The 16,969-nt window shown below is 44.9% G+C and overlaps 1 protein-coding gene across 2 annotated transcripts in view; it reads right to left on the bottom strand.

Moving 5' to 3' along the window:
* The window catches only part of DESI2 (desumoylating isopeptidase 2), a 64,251-nt gene extending 55,378 nt beyond the window's left edge, over positions 1 to 8,873 (bottom strand). For both annotated transcript variants that reach the window (XM_010353281.2, XM_010353282.2), the window contains exon 1: positions 8,438 to 8,873. In XM_010353281.2, coding sequence (XP_010351583.1) covers positions 8,438 to 8,479 — 42 coding nt within the window. In that variant the 5' untranslated portion in view covers positions 8,480 to 8,873. The remainder of the gene's footprint in view (positions 1 to 8,437) is intronic.
* Between the last annotated feature and the right edge of the window lie 8,096 nt (positions 8,874 to 16,969).

Below are 16,969 nucleotides of genomic sequence, written 5' to 3'. Positions count from 1 at the left end.
TATATATCCAAAAAAACTGAAAGCAGGACTTGAATAGGCATTTTTATAAACCCATGTTCACACACTATTATTCATAACAGCCAAAGGGTGGAAGTAACCTGTGTCTAATAACACTGAAATTAGCTTTTTTGTGGTATATACATACACAGTGGAATATCAGCCTTAAAAAGGAAGGAAATTCTGATACATGCTGCAACATAAACCCTGAGGACTATGCTAAGTGAAATAAGCCAGTCACAAAACAAATACTGTATTATTTCACTTAAATGAGGTATCTCGTCAAATGCACAGACACACAAAGCAGAATGATGATTACCAGGGATGAGGGGAGGGAGAAATGTGGAATTGTTAATGGGTATAGGGTCTCAGTTTTGCAAGATAAAAAAGTTCTGAAGACTGGTTGCACAACAATGTGAATATACCTAACACAGTAGCTTGTATAGTTAAAAAGGTAAATTTTACGTTATGTGTATTTTAACACAATTAAAACAAAACGAAAACCTATGGAATGTTTTCAGAGAGCCTTACAAAGTACTCCTAGAAAAGGAAATGAAGGCCAATAAAACTTTGGATTAATAGTAAAGGGAAACTCGCCTAATCAGATTCCAAATATGATGTGAAAGTATAATAATTAAAGTAGTGTGGTAATAAGGCTAGAATCAACAATTCTGCATGGGTAAGAATTTAGTATTATGATTAAGGATGACATCACAATTTAGAGAGGAAAGACTTTTATTTCAAATAATGTGGGGCCAATTAGTTGATTTTTAATTTATTGTGTTTAAGTTACTGTCACATTTTACCAAAATACATTCCAGATAAACTAAAACAAAATTATTTTCATGCATCCCATTGTCCTTTTATTATTATTTTTGCCTTTCTTATAGTTTAAGATTATTTTGGCAGTTCTCACTTTACATTTTATTAACCAACTGGCTGACATCTGCACAATGTTGCTTTGGAATTCAAATAATCTTGTAGAGAATTTGATAGCCAACAAATGGAAAGGGTAAGTATATCCCATCTTAAGAAAAATCTGACTGGGTGTGGTCACTCACGCCTATAATCCCAGCACTTTGGGAGACCGAGGCAGGCGGATCACGAGGTCAGGAGATTGAGACCAGTGTGGCCAACATGGTGAAACCCTGTCTCTATTAAAAATACAAAAAAATTAGCTGGGCATGGTGGCGCGCACCTGTAGTCCCAGTTATTCTGGAGGCTGAGGCAGGAGAACTGAACCCGGGAGGCAGAGGTTGCAGTGAGCAGAGATGGCGCCGTTGCACTCCAACCTGGGCGATAGAGCGAGACTCCGTCTCAAAAAAAAAAAAAAAAAAAAAAAAAAAGAAAAATCCATAAAACAAAGAATTCATCTAAATAGTTGGCTCTCTCGTATTTTTAAAGCATCACATTTACAAGTTTCAAATGTTAATTTGATCCACCGTTATAAATGTGGCCATGGAACTGACATACACTACAGCATGCCACTGCAAGTCTGAAGGGGTTTTAGTCACCAATATGCTTGGAACCTACTAGCATCTGAGTTGTATTTTTCGAATACTTCAACTTTTCCATTTTAAGTTACTAGGTCAATATTTATTCTATGCCAAGTTGAGTGGCTGCTATGATGACACAATTTTTAATTGAACATTTTTGGGTTTATAAAACACCTTTCATAGATGGCATTGTAGCAGAATGACTCCCCAAAATGTTCCCAGAACCTGTGAACATGTTACATAGCAAAGAGACTTTGCAGATGTCATTGAAATTATGGACCTCAACATCAGGAAATTATCCTGGAATATCTGGGTAGGTCTCAATTACCTGGGCTCTTAAAAACAGAAAACTTTCTGTGGCTGGAGGTAGGACAGATGTGGAGGAAAGTGAAGTCAGAGGTATTTGAAGCATAAGGATTCCACACACCATTGCCAGTCTGAAGATGGAGGATTGGATGACACCTGAAGCAACTGAGAGAGGATCCCAGCTGACAGCAGTAAGGAATAGGACCTCAGACCTACAAATATAAGCAACTGAATTCTGTTAACAATCTGAATGAGCTTGGAAGCAGATTTGCCCCCAGAGCCTAACACCTTGATTTTGGGCTTGTGAAGACTACAGCAGAGGAACTGGGCTAACCCACCTGGTCTTCTGATTTACAGAAGTGTGAGATGATAAATTTGTGTTGTTTTAAAGCACTACATTTTTGGCAACTTGTTAGTGCAGCAATAAAAAACAAATGTACATATGTATGGAAACTGAATTCTTTTCTCATACATACTAGCTTCCCCCACCCCTCTCCCCCCCAAAAAGAAAAGAGGACAATGCCATAAATAATGCAGGAGGGCAGATGTGCAATTGTCCTTTTTGCTTAGCTAGACTCACGGGTCACTATTTGCCCAAGAAGCATACTGATACAAGTAAATTCAGGTAAATTCATCACTGTTAAAAAAAAAAAAAAAAAGATGGACGACCAGCTCCTATTATTCCTATTAACTAGTTAATTTATGTTAAAATTCAGGAACTGACAATGTTTTCGGAAATATTATCTTCCAAAGAGTAATTAAGATCCAACTTCAAGAAATAAACTTATTAAAAACATTTCCTCAGTCTAGTCCCATAGTGTTTTAAGTTTGGTCAAAGAAAAATATTTGATTTTTTTCTGTCCCATTCCTATAATCCTCCCCTCCCCTTCATTTAGGCACCCTAGTCCAACAATCAAAGCTAAAATCTAGCAATGCACTTAAGTAAAGGTACAAGGAAAGAAAAACCACCCAGAAATAGGTATTTGGCACGAAGAGGAGGATCACATGATCTTTTCATGACATTTAAGTACTAGCACCTCTCCTAATAAAAACTGGCTAAAGCCCCACTACTTATTCAGCGGATATTTCTAGAACACTGTCTAGTGACAGGCCCTGTTCTAGACACTGGTAATAGTATGACGCTATCAGAGAAACTACAGTCTGGTGGGATGCACAGGATAATATATACAGCAATGGAGACATGCACAAAGTACAACTAGGGTACAGTAGCTCACTCAAGTCTGAGGAATAAAGACCAAGCTACAGCCAGAAGGAGCAAGCAGGTAGCAGGTGATCAATGTTGGACAAGGCCACTCCAGACAGAAGGACGGGCATACATAAAGATATGGGGATGTGACATAGCCTGTTTGGATAGCTAAACAATTTCACTGTGTGAGAATAAAGGGTGTTAAGTAGAAGAGGGAAGTGGACCTGTAACTGTCAGCCAGGGGCCACATCATAAAGTACATTACACTTTATCCTGGTTATGTTTCAGAATGCTTACTTTGGTAACAGAATGGAGGGAGGATTAAAATGAAGTAATACTAGAGATTGAAACTAGTAAGGAGGCTATTATATGAATAGAGATGAGGGCCTGAACTTGAGAAGCATTAGTGGAAATGGGGATAAAGTAACCAATTTAAACAATATCCAGAAAGTAAAATATGTGACAGGCATCATAGGTTCCCATCAAATTGCCATTTCCAACTTTTTGCCTTCCTCACCCACAACTCAGCATAAAGGTTAGAAACACTAGGTATCAGGACTGGGCGTGGTGGCTCACACCTGTAATCCCAGCACTTTGGGAGGCCAAGGAGGGCGGATCATGAGGTCAGGAGATCGAGACCATCCTGACTAACACAGTGAAACCCCATCTCTACAAAAATACAAAAAAAGTAGCTGGGCCCGGTGGCAGGTGCCTGTAGTCCCAGCTACTCAGGAGGCTGAGGCACGAGAATGGCATGAGCCTGGCAGGTGGAGCTTGCAGTGAGCCGAGATCGCGCCACTACACTCCAGCCTGGGTGACAGAGCAAGACTCCTTCTCAAAAAAAAAGAAACACCAGATATCCACTTACTCAGCTTCATCACAGTTGCACACGAGCCAGTTCTAGATAATCTCTTGGCGGAAGGAGTGTGGCTCTGGTTAAGTTTTTCCTTTCTATTAAAAGAACAGAGGTGCATGTAAAAAATGACCCTATCTTCTTCCATCTTTCTTCATATACTGCTGACTGAGGATACCACATTTGGTGCTATGGCAGTTACTTTACAACTATGAGAGGACGAACCAAGGGCAACAGCCAACGTGCTGAGGATGGCAGAGTAAAAGGATGGAAAGTCCTGGTTCTTGATGGCACAGCTGAGCTGGTGAACTAATCCAGGGCCTGTTTATCTCTGGACTTAAGTATCCTTCCAGCTTAAGCCACTGACTCTCAAGCTCTCTGTTGCTTTCAGACAGAATCAACCAAACTAAAACAAAGAGACAGGGCCTGCTGACTGACCGTGAAGGGTTTATAATAAAGAGGAATTTAAGTTTACTCCCAGTTTTCCGGTTTGGGAAACTACAACAAAAGTGGTGGCTTTTTGGGCAGTGGCATGGGGCAAGAAGGAAGAATGTGTGGTGTGGGTAGGGGGAAAAGTTCGAAGAAGTTTGTTCCTGGACATGTTGATTTGAGATATGAAGGAATCATTTAGGTGGGATGCGTGATTCTGGAACTTGTTCAAAAAGCCTGAATTAGATCCGTAGATGTATGAGAAGTCGGATCTATCACACCTGCCTGACCTTACACTCTGTTGGAGGAGTCTAATGGAGACAGGCGTCAAACGAACGGAGTCCAGACAAAAATGTCCTTATTTGAAGAGTCCTAGAAAGTGGTTCTTTTCTATTCTTTAACGACTTTGAAGATGTATAGGTACTACTTTATAATAAAACTGGTACAGGCCGGGCACAGTGGCTCATGCCTATAATCCCAGAACTTTGGGAGGCTGAGGCGGACGGATCACTTAGGACAGGAATTCGAGAAAAGCCTGGCCAACATGGTGAAACCCATCTCTACAAAAATACAAAAATTAGCCGGGCATGATGGCAGGTGCCTGTAATCCCAGCTACTTGGCAGGCTGAGGCGGGAGAATCACTTGAACCCAGGAGGCAGGGGTTGCAGTGAGCTGAGATCACCCCACTGCACTCCAGCCTGGGTGACAGAGTGAGAAAACAAATAACTAAAATAAATAATAAATTGGTAGAAACCTGTTAACACAATGAATTTACAAACATTATCAAATACCTGCAGATTTTTATTTTATAAAAATTCATTAGTAGTCAAGATAACCTGAAAACACAAAATCTGGATCTATGAAAAATAAAGACTGCTAAAATGACTACACCAGAGATTCGTCTCAGTATTTGAAACTAATCTGAGTCACCTGCTTTGCTACGTGTGCCAGTCAATTAGGAATATGTGAACAAGCTCATTCCCACGACTCGGAAAGTAGCTCCAGGACGTTTTTATTGGTGGTAGATTACTCTAAAGTACACAGGGGAACATAATCACTGAGAAGGCAGTAAGCAATAATTTAGGAACACTGTGCATGATTAAGTAAACTTGAGGATCACGCTATTCTTCCACGAGAAGGAAGTTAATACTGGTGACCCCAATAGAATTATTTTCATGCACACAGCAGTTACAGAAGAAAAGAAATGATCCGCAGCAGCCCAGTCTAGAGAACAGGAAAAACACAATCAGAGCTGGAACAGGCGACCTAACAAAGACACACAAGGACACATGGCAAGCGGTCCCTATAGCCGTGATTATAATAAGGGCATCCCAAAGGTTGATTTTCATATTTACAGAGTTTGAACCAGACAGCTGATGTACTAGGCCTATACATGTAACAGCTATCCTCATCCAAGGCATCTCTGATGAATAGGAAGAATTACCAAAGATAAAAGGAATTTACCCTTGGTATCAAGCAAAAATGTTTCAAAAACCAAAACTGACTTGAGAAAAATTAGTATAATAGACCAAAATTCGTATCTCAATCCATGAGTCTTCATTCTAAAACAACTGATCACACTGTCCCCTCCGTGAAAACCATAAATGGTTCTGCTGGCTCAAGAAGCCCCTCAGCCCTTCACCCAAGCCCACAACTCATCGGACTAATGAAGTTCTAATCACACTTCCAGTTTTGTCTCCTTTCATTTACGCTCTACTCTAGCTATACTGGACCAGCTGCTACTTCCCAAATCCCACCTGTGCTTTCCCTAGTCCTGCCATTCGGTTCATGCCAACTGTTCTCTGCCCTTGTGGATGCTACCCATTCTTCAAGTTTCATACCTTTGATTTTTCAGCATTCCCTGATCCTGCAACTACATATACTCTCCTCCTTTACATCCTTGTCTGCTCTTATCAAAACCGTGCTATTCTGTCTTGAATTGTTACCACTGTTGTGTATCTCCTCTACAATACTCTAAATTCCTTAAAGAAGAAAGGACAGTTAACTCATCCTTGCGGCTTCTACCACGTCAAAAATAGTAAGTAACGGTAGGTTGCTGAATTAGTGACGTAAAACACTCAAAGCCCTCAAAAAAACATGCAAGATCAAGTTTATTAAAAGTCTAATAATTCAACTATTTATCATTCTGATAAACATTCATATGCTTTATCTCCTGTTTATAAGCAATATAAAGACATAAATGTAGGAATTAGAAGAGAAGATAGTCAATCAGATTTTGGTTGACAAATTCTAGATTATATTTTTAGTTGTTTGGGCAGATCACTTACTCTTTCCTGTCTGCTTCTTCTGTAACTATTTTACAAACTTGATGTGAAGAATAAGATCTTGTTAATTAGTCAATTTTTAACATCGTTCAGAACAGTCCTCCCTTCGAAAATATTGAATATCATCTCTAGCTTTTCCCAATCAACCACAATTAGCAAAGATTTTCCTGTATCACAGAATGCCTAAAGTGTAAAGCCCACTATATGCCAAAAAATGCATTTTCATTTTCATATAAAAGGTAAAACTCCCTCTATTCTCACAAATTCTTTTAGGCTCTGAAACTATGGCTTCTGGCCATTGTATCCTCCTAATTTATAAACGGGTTTGTTTAATAATCTAGGAGAAAAGGCACACTATGATTTCAAGAGCAGAATATATTCTGAAAGACGGTAATAGCCTTCATGAATAAAAAACAAACCAAATTCAGATGGGGGGGTGGTGCACAGAAAAAGTAAAAGGGCAGTAAGAATCTTGAAAAATAAAGGTGTTCAGCTGAACACAAAAAGTTTAAGTCTAGAGAATTATTTCTCAACAGTGACACAAGCCAAAGAATTTACAAAGTGCCATGGTTTTCTAGGATCTTTTGTTTGGCTTATTCTCCTCTTCAACTTTTTCTGTCCTGTTCCACTTTTCTCAGCATGTTAACTCATCTCCTTTCATCTCCAAGCTCACATCAGAATTCAACAGAGGACTCATCTCAAGTGGCAGGCAGTTCCTACACCCTTCTGACACAATTCCCAGATACGGCATGAGGAATCCCTTTCTACCCAAGATACAACACTGTAAATTTAGAAACTTATAAATAATACAAGGGAATACAAAGTTTAGAACTGTATAAGACTCCTGGCCTGTAGTACTTCTGCTCTCCTGCATCTTTAAGCCAACAAAAATCACGATGGGCAATTTTTCATTTGTCAGTCAACTTACAAGGAATTTTAAGCACTGCAGTCAGAGGTAATCCATTCTACAGAACAAAAACCCATCAACCCAAAGCAAGCAAACACCCAAGCATCCATCTAACTGCAACGACAACTCTCTACCGGCTGCTTTTTCTGGGGGCATTTCAATTGCAAAAATCAGGCAAACCAGTTCTTGGACTCGATTCTGCGTGCTCGCTATACTCCAAAGTTAGATGACACAATAAACAACTTCTTCCCTTCCCTCTCCTGTGGTCACGTCACCTGTTGCATCACCTGGAAAGTGGTCTTCAGGGTGTAGGAAAGGAGCACCACCAGGATCTCTAAATAATTCAACTGGGCTATTTTCTTGATAAATGTTAGCCTCATTCATATTTTAACGAGGTTGCCTTGAACACACAAGGCAAGGGTGTGTTGGCTCCTGTTCACCTTTGAAGAGATTCTAGCACAGGCACCCGAAAGCTGTGACTTTCTGGACTTGGAGGGGCTTGGGAGTTTCTGAAGACTAAGCCACGGAGAGAGATGTACAGTTCGGCAGAAGCAGAGGAGCTGGGAGCGCAGGCGGTCGGGACGGGGGTCCTGGGGCAGCCGCGGGGCCGGCAAGTGGGGTTGGAAACGCAACGGAAGCTCTGCCGAAAGGACACAGCTCGTGGGCCAAGGGGTCGGGCCCAGAGCCAGGGTCGCGGCCAAGCTGAGCGGATGGGAGAGGCTCAAGCCCACCTGAGCACTGGCCAAAACCCTCGGGCGGACTGGGTTCACCGGAGCGTCGACGACTGCGAGGATTATAAATGAACAATACTCCCTCCTTTACCCCCGGCTTCCCCCCAGAACTAGGCTGGCGGCGGAGACGCGAGGCAGGAAGCGCCTGGGGCCGGGGTCCGAGCCCGACCGGCGAGAGGAAGCCGGCCTGGGCCAGGGCTCGGGGCCGCCAGGGGCCGCACTCACCATGTCGTACACGTTGAGCACCACTAACTGGTTAGCCCCCATCCTCCTCCCCGCGGCCGCCGCCTCGTCCTCAAGCCGCTCCGTCTCCGCGGGGCCGGAGGCCGCTCTCACCCCCGCGGGCGCTTCAGGGGGCCTGAGCCGGGCACTAAGCGTACAGCCCGGCCCGCGGCAGCCGGGGCGGAAACATCGGGCAGCCGAGCCGCTCCCGGGCGCCGCCGACAGGAGCCTCTGTGGGGACGGGGCCGGACCGTTGGCGGCCCGCTCCGGATGAGGCACCTCCCCTAGGCGCCAGACACGTGGGGAAAGGCGGGGCTTGAGCAAGGGGCGGGCGCCAGGCGCCCCGGGGGCGGGGCCGGCCCGGCGCCGGGACTGAGCCCGCCTGCGCTCTGGTTCCTAGCCGCCGCACCTCGGGACCTAAAATGGCGGCAGCTTCGGCGCCTCCGCGTTCTGGAGGCACGGGGCCCCAGGAACACTACAGTTCCCAGCATGCAGTGAGGCTTCCCCTCGCTAGTATAAGCGCAGAGGCGGAGTCTCAACAGTCCTTCGACTACAACTCCCTGCATGCCGCGGGGGTCCCGGTCCTACCAGACCAGGCCTCCCTGGGAGACTACTGCTCCCAGCATGCAGTGCTTTGGAGCTGCGGCCGATGCCTTGCGGTCCTTGGGCGGTGAAGTCTTACACCTTCGTTCACCCTGTCATCGCCAGTGCTGCTGCTGTTAGTAGTTCATGTCGCGTTGAGCTCGATGAAGCCAACGAAATGTGGCAAAAGACCAGAGTGATGACCCTAAGTTTTCCAAATCCCTCCTCACTTTTTCTTTGGCAAGGGGAGCGGTGGGGAAACAGAGGAAGACGAGTTACTGGTGTGGGATGAGGTGTAACGTGCATCCAGTTAATCCTCAGTGTGGAATTTACGTTTTGTGAAACTATCCTGCTGAGATGAGAAGGGTCCAGTAACCATAGCTTAGCACAATCTTGGGACGTAGTATGCAGCTCTGCATTAATTTAACAAATATTTGTTGTGTGCTTCCTATGTGCCAGGCAGTGTTGTAGGCCCTCGGGAATACCGTGATAAACAGGAACAGGGACAAACAAATTATCACTGGTATGTGCTTTGCAGAAAATTTAAATAAGGTGAAGTCATTGAGAGTAATCTTAAATTGGCTGCACGGGGAAGATCGCTGTAATGAGATGAGTTTTAAGCTGAAATATGAATGACAAAGCCAGCCCCGCAAATATGAGGGGGAGGAGTATTTCAGTCAAAGGGAACAAATGCAAAGATCTGAGGCATGAAGGAGTTTTCTGTATTCAAGGAAACAAAAGATCACTGTTGCTGGGACACAATAGGCAAGGACGCCATGGTATTAGATGAGCTGGGCAGGTAGGCAGAGGCCAGATCCCGGAAGGATTTTAAAATTCATAGCAGCGGTTGTATTTTGAATGAAGCCATAAGTTTGGACCAGGGAGTGAAATGATTGTGCGTGTGTTTAAAAATGATTACTTGGGTTGCTGTATGGAAAATGGATTTCAGAGAGGCAAAGGAGGTGGAAACAGGGAGATGAGTGTGGCAGATTGTCAAAATAGCCACAAATTATTTCCAGTCTCCCAAAGTATACTCTTTGGTGGTGTCTCTCCCCACTGACTGCACTGGACTGTGACTTGCTTTGGACATGGGACATTAACATCATGCTAGCAGAGGCTTAAAAAACACTTGTGAGTTGGGACTTGCCCTCTTGCTGAACTTGGAAGTCCTGTGACCACCATTTTAGGAATGAGTGTGGGCTAGCCTGATGGATGATGAAGGACACATGGTCAAGTCATGGCCCACATCCAGCTGACATCCAACCAACTGCGAACAGGTGAAGCTCTCCTGGACTGTCCTTCCCTGGCCACAACCGCATTGATGTGAGAAATAATGTTTTAAGTCACAAAGTTTTGGGGGGTAGTTATGTGGTGAAAGTTAATTGAGTCAACCAATTGGATGCTATTCCAGAAGTGCATGCCAGAAATGGCTTTGTTGTTGCCAATAGTGGTGGAAACTGAAATAATTAGAGTTTAAATATTTTGGAGTAAAGTCTGTGGAACTTGCTAATGGGTTAGATGTTCAGTTGGTTAGTGAGAGAGGATTCAAGAATAACTTCTAGATTTTTGACTTGGTCAATTGAGTGGATAGTTCTGGCATTATAAGATGTGAAACATTTTGGGGAGGAGCAGGTTAAGGGGAGGGAAATCAAGAGTTACGGTTTGATCATGCCAAGTTGGAGATGCCTTTTAGACATCCATGACTGCCAAGTAGTAGACATTTGGATAAACTGCAGTCATGGCCATTAGAGACACAAGGGTGTGAATACAGGGATCGCTGGAGCCCAGCCTGGAAGCTACCACAGATGGCTATATAAAACTCTGTCACCTCCCCTGAGGTGGTAGCCAGAGTGAAGAAAGGCTTATGTGTTCCAGAGCCCTGCTGGTTTCCTCTCTGCTCTACCATGGGAAATATTTGAGAGGTCATCCTCAGCTCCCCCCACCCCACTCCCCATTCCCCATCCTCTGTTAAATCAGTCATTATTGGTTGAGTACACTGACTGCAAGATTTGGATATACAGTCCAGTGTTAGAAGATGGGCATATGAATTCTCCAGTAGATCTTGAAATTGTTTATTTTCCATTTCAAAATGACCAGGTCCCTGAGAAGGTAGCCTAGTTAGACAATTCAGGGGACAATGGTGCTCTTTGTCTTAGGTGTCTTTAGTTATGAAGTTATGCATAATCGGAATTGATATACTTGACTTTTGAAGCCATTGGTAATTGTACCAGGTTGTTCAAATGGAAGTGAAATGTGATTGGCTAGGTTTTTGATAATGCTTTGCTATTCTATATCTGGAGGTTATATTTCAGGCAAGGCAAATAACTTTCCCTAGATAGGTGGTAAGGGTTCAACATAGCTCACTTCTCAATTCTGTGCCTCCCTCCTCTCCAAGAACATGATTCCCTATTGGTGACAAGATGGAGGTCATCCTTTTTGGAACTTGGGCAGTCAGCTTCCCTAGTGCCTTTTCCATTCTTAATGGGTACAACATAACCGGGGGCCCACAACAACATGGCACCTGGGCATCTAGTCTACCATGGCGTCTGGTCTACCATGATCAGACCAGACATGAACTTGGTTTGCTAGTTTGTTATCTAAATGAGGATATCTACTTAGAAATTCCATAGAATAGGTGGATAATTGAATATTGTTGTTCATGGGAATGTGAACTGCTTCTCATCCTCTTTTCTCACGGGGATGGAAAAGAACAGATTTGCAGAGTCAATAGTTGCATGCCATATACCCAAGGTCTGATGAATCCGCCCTAGCAGCGATACCATATCTGGCACACCAGCTGCAATTGGTGCTACTACCTGGTTGAGTCTGTAGGAGTCAATAGTCATTCTCCAGGATCCATCTGTTTTCTGCAGACTGGTGATTAAACAAAGATATAACGGGGACCACCAACCCTGCATCTTTTAGGTCTTTAATGATGGTAATAAGATCTGCCTGCCCCTGCAACCCCCCAGAATAACAGTTTTCTCACTTTGCCGGGATTCGTGTAGGGGCCAGTTTCAGAGGTTTCTGTTTGGTCTTTCCCACTCTGATTGCTCCTGCTTCACAAACCAAGGGCCTCAATGTGGGCTTTACTCACACAGCCAAGTATATAATTCTAAGGATGAACTTTGGAGACTGGGAAAGGCCCCTGGGTGGGTGGAGCCACTGTGGCTCTCATAGGCCGTCACTCTAAAGGGGAGGCTTGATGACACTTTGGGTCTCTGGGTATCAATGTCAACTGAGACCTGTGTGTAATAGTCCTCAAAATGCCTGGTTATTCCTCTTTCCCCAGTAAAGTCACCTGAGTAAATAGTCATAGATCTCTGGGGGAATTGTCACAGTATATATAATACTTGCCACACTGCAGGATTGTTCTTCCTGGGAACGTGGCCGCCTCTTCAGTCAATGGGTTCTGGGTCTGAAAATGTACTCCAGGTCTCGGGACTGAGCAAGGGACCATGACTTTTTATTGGGGCAATGTTCCTCAGCCTCTTCTTCCATTCTTGTTTGTTATTATTATTGTAGATGTTAACCAACAGCCTTGTTGACTACCTGACAATTTTGCCATTCTATTAACTGTCTCCACAACTCCCAGCAAGTTGAGCCCCCTTAGCTGCTCCTTGCCTGTTGTTATGGTAATGTGGGCTCCTGCTTCTGAAGTGTAGCATCACCCCCAAGACTGTCTTATTTTGAGGCCTCATCCTCTCCATGGATGTTGATGAACCCAGACCTGTGGCTGCCTCACCAGTAGTCATCCCTAACCTGCAGAGGAGAGCCACCACTTAATGTTTCATTGATACTGGCACCCTCATCAGGATGTCCTTGGGGAATGATGTGCCAGCTGAACCCTCTCATGGGTCATAGTCCTCAGCTGGGTCTTCTGGATTCATGTAACATATCCATTGCAGCCTAGCCACCTCCCTGAACCATTTCATTACCTCCTCTACCAACTGCCGGAGCACCCAGGCTTTTTCTGCTTTGCTGAGAGTTGGCTGTCATTTTTTTCCAGGCTTCTAAGAGTCACCCCAGCAGTGAGTTCGCCCCATCCCCTACAGTCCATGCTGTGGTCTTCTTAAATTCCATGTCCTGAGAAAATGCCACTGAGTCCATTAATTCTTGCTTCTCCAGTTTTAAAGAATCCGTAGAGGCCGGGCGCAGTGGCTCATGCCTGTAATCCCGACACTTTGGGAGGCTGAGGTGGGTGGATCACTTGAGGTCAGGAGTTCAAGACCAGCCTGGCCAACATGGTGAAACCCCATCTCTACTAAAAAATATAAAAATTAGCCAGGCATGGTGGTGCACACCTGTAGTCCCAGCTGCCTGGGAGGCTGAGGTAGGGGAATCACTTGAACCTGGGAGGTGAAGGTTGCAGTGAGCTGAGATCACACCATTGTACTCCAGTCTGGGTGACAGAGTGAGACGCTGTCTCAAAAATAAATAAATAAATAAAAATAAATAATTCATAGAATCCAATCCCATACATTCCCCTGGCTCCTGCCAGTACATACATATTAGCTCTTGTAATTCTTCATTCCTTTTGAGGCCCTGCATGCCACCAGCTGGTGTATGCTGGGATTTTCACCCTAGTTTTCAGCCTGCCACACCAAGAAGAGTAGGCGGGGAGATTTGGGGAGGGGGGGCACCTGTTGCCTGGTGAGGCCAAGGCTTCTGCAGCATCTTGTAGCACAGCAAAAGGGCTAACCCTTGATAGGGAGCAGTGGGCCATCTCTGCATGCCCAGAGGCGGGTGAGAGGGGTGGAGGTTGTAGAGTTCAACACCTTCAGCGGCATCCATCAGATTTTCCTGTCCCAGTTTTTAGGATCAAAAGTTTTCTCTACCAGGGCCTCAGCCGCCCAGTAACAGACCTAAAGTGGCTGTGTGCAAACACTGCTAGAGCCCTGTGACTCCCAGGTCTTCAGCTTAGTGTTCAATTGTGTCTGCCTTTTTACTAGTGGTGACGATGACCTCTTTACAAGAGACACTCTGCTTTTTATTCTTATCCCCATTAGCTGCTATGACTCTCGGTCTCCGCTTTCTGCAGGTCATTAGTATAAATCAATCACTGTCTTTGTGATCCCCACGTTTTTCAAATCCCTTTCCCATTGCACCTGCCTAGCTTTCCCTTCCACCAGGACGTTTTCTCAGTTCACTACCAATGAGAACATTAGCAATTGAACCACCACCTAGAGCCAAGGACTACTGCTGACCACATATCCCTTAGGATGGCTTCCTCTCTGCCTTCTGGGTGCTGGGTGAGCCAGTCCCAAATTACCATCTGACTGCCTGATTTCTCAGACCACTCACTTATGATTGTGCTAATCCACAAGTCATAGTAACTGAGAAACAGTTACTAACATGGGATTCGATGCGCAATGATTTCATTAAGGAAAATACTTGTGTGAAAGAAAATAGGGAGCTGTGGAAGTTAAGAGACTACCAGACAGAGAGAGAGCGCAGGAGAGAGATGGTGCAGATTGAGATTGGATAGAATTGCCTAAACTGCTATGAAATCTGAGGAAGGTTTGGTAATGCCTTCACGAGTCCTTGAGCCGGGCTGTTAAGAGTCCTGTGTCTACCAGCATTGGGTCTTCCTTAGTTTCCCCAATACACTTGGTCACAAGTGGGGAACAGCCTGAGGGGCTGTGGGCTTGGTGCAAATGTGGTGATGAGTTTCAGAGGGCAGCAGCTGATGCTCTGAGTCAGTTACACTCCTGCAGTGGGAGACTTGTGAGGGTCAATCTCATGGCCTCCAGGAACCACCGATCTTCCTGCAAGCCTACCTACCACTGTGACAGGAGGGAAGCCAGAGTTCATGAGTAATGAACTTTCACGAAATATTCAGTTCTTAGTTTTCAGCACAAGATCTAATTCTCTCTTACCGACTCAAGGACTTTGATCCAGTGATTACCTCTTTCCTCCTGTATCACCAGTTTCTCCTAGCTACTTGATTATTTCCACCCATATTCAGTAACATCTTCCTGACCTCACTTGTGCTCAGGTGCCTGCCATTTCTTTGCTCCTTGTCAAAAAAAAAAAAAAAAAAAAAGTGAGGTGGGCACCTTCTTGAAAGAGTTGTCTATACTTTGCCTCCGCTTCTTCATTTCCCATCTCTGCTCACAGTAAGAGCAGCTTTACTTTTTATGATTAATTAAAACATTTAAGTACAATGTGGTGGGAAGTGGCAAGAAAGCAAATAGCATCTAAAGTTACATCATTTTGTGAGGGGGAAGGGAAGGACAGGGAGCGATTTGTTAAAGCAGTGGTCCCCAACATTTTTGGCACCAGTGACTGTTTTTGTGGAAGACAGTTTTTCCATGGATGGGGCCTGGGGAAGATGGAGGGCGGGAATGGTTTCAGGATGAAACTTCCACCACAGATCATCAGGCATTAGATTTTCATGCGGAGCATGCAACCTCCATCCCTGGCACGTGCAGTTCACAATAGGGTTCGCACTCCTACAAGAATCTAACGCCGCTGACAGGAGGCCGCTGACAGGAGGTGGAGCTCAGGTGGTAATGCTGCAGTGGGGGTTGGGGACCCCTGTGTTAAAGCATACAAATTACAGCTAGATAAAAGGAAGACGTGCTAGTGTTCTATAGCACTGTAGATGACCGTCACTTAATAATGATACAGAGTTTCAAATAGCTAGGAGGAGGATATTGAATGTTTCCAACACAAACAAAAGAGAAACCTTTGAGATAATGGATGTGCTAGTTACCTGATCTGGTCACTACACATTATATGTATAAAAACAGCACTATGTACCCCATAAATATGTACAATTATTATGTCAATTAAAAAATATTTTCCTCAAAAAATGACATCATTTGAAGTTCGGTGACTTCCTTTGTCTTTACATGCAAACATATTGGTTTACATAGAAAGAACATTTTCCAGGCTGCTTTTCTATTGTTCCTCTTCACCCCGGTTTGGAGGGCCTTGTTTCTCTCTCTTTACATCTCTTGATCCAGCCCCACACCCCGTCATGTACACACACATACATGCCCGCACACACAGTGTAAACAGAGTGGTATGTGTACTGCTGAAACGGGGAAGGTTCCCTTATCCCCTCGCAGGGCATGCGATGGGCATGTGGCTTGTTTCTTTGGTGTTCTGCTGCTCACACCTCTGGGGGAGCATGCAGACGGGCAGGTTGTGGGGCTCCAATCACGGGCAGTGTCTAGGGGCGAATGTTTATAGCTGAAGCCCCAGTGGGTGTGTGTTACAGGGTTCTCTTTCGGTTTAGCTGTCCGTAGGCAGCTTGTGTTAATCAGCTCCATGAGACCCCTGCCTTATTGCAAGGACAGAGGCTTTCTGTCTCCTGGGTTTCTTGCCTTGGTGTACCCGAAGAATCAGATCACACATGGGCTTGGAGAATGAATGCAAGGTTTTATTGAGTGGAAATAGTTCTCAGCAGATGGGGGAGCCAGAAGGGAGATGGTTTTCCCCTGGAGTTGAGCACTTGGCAGCCAGGCTGTCCTCCGACCATCCCGGCCAAACTCCCAGACTCCACATGGTTCCGCTGGTCAATGGCCTGCCAGCTGTGCTGTTCAGCTCGTGCTTCTCTCGACATCCAGCCGCCTGTGTGTTCTTTTGCTGATGTGTGTTCCTCTCGACGTCCAGTCACTTGTTGTCTCTGCCCACTAGGGTCCTGGGGTTTTTATAGGCACAGGATGGGGTCGTGGCAGGCCAGGGTGTTCTTGGGAAATGCAACATTTGGGCATGAAGGCAGGAGTGCCTGTCCTCACCTAGGTCTGTGCGCACAGGCCCGAGGGTGGATCCCTAGCCAGGGACCAGCCTTTCTCTACCCAGCACTTCCCTGCCCCCCCCTTCCATATCACTGCCATGCTTTCCTCCATGTTCTCAGTCACACAACATTTATTTTGTTTGCATAACAATAGGATCATACTATAGATGCTTCTCTGTAGGTTGCTTTTCTCCTTTAACAGAACC

The sequence above is a fragment of the Rhinopithecus roxellana genome, chromosome 8 (assembly GCF_007565055.1).
Source record: "Rhinopithecus roxellana isolate Shanxi Qingling chromosome 8, ASM756505v1, whole genome shotgun sequence".
Classification (NCBI taxonomy): Eukaryota; Metazoa; Chordata; class Mammalia; order Primates; family Cercopithecidae; genus Rhinopithecus; species Rhinopithecus roxellana.
The sequence above is the reverse complement of the archived record's forward strand: the minus strand, read 5'-3'. Positions and strand labels throughout refer to the sequence as shown.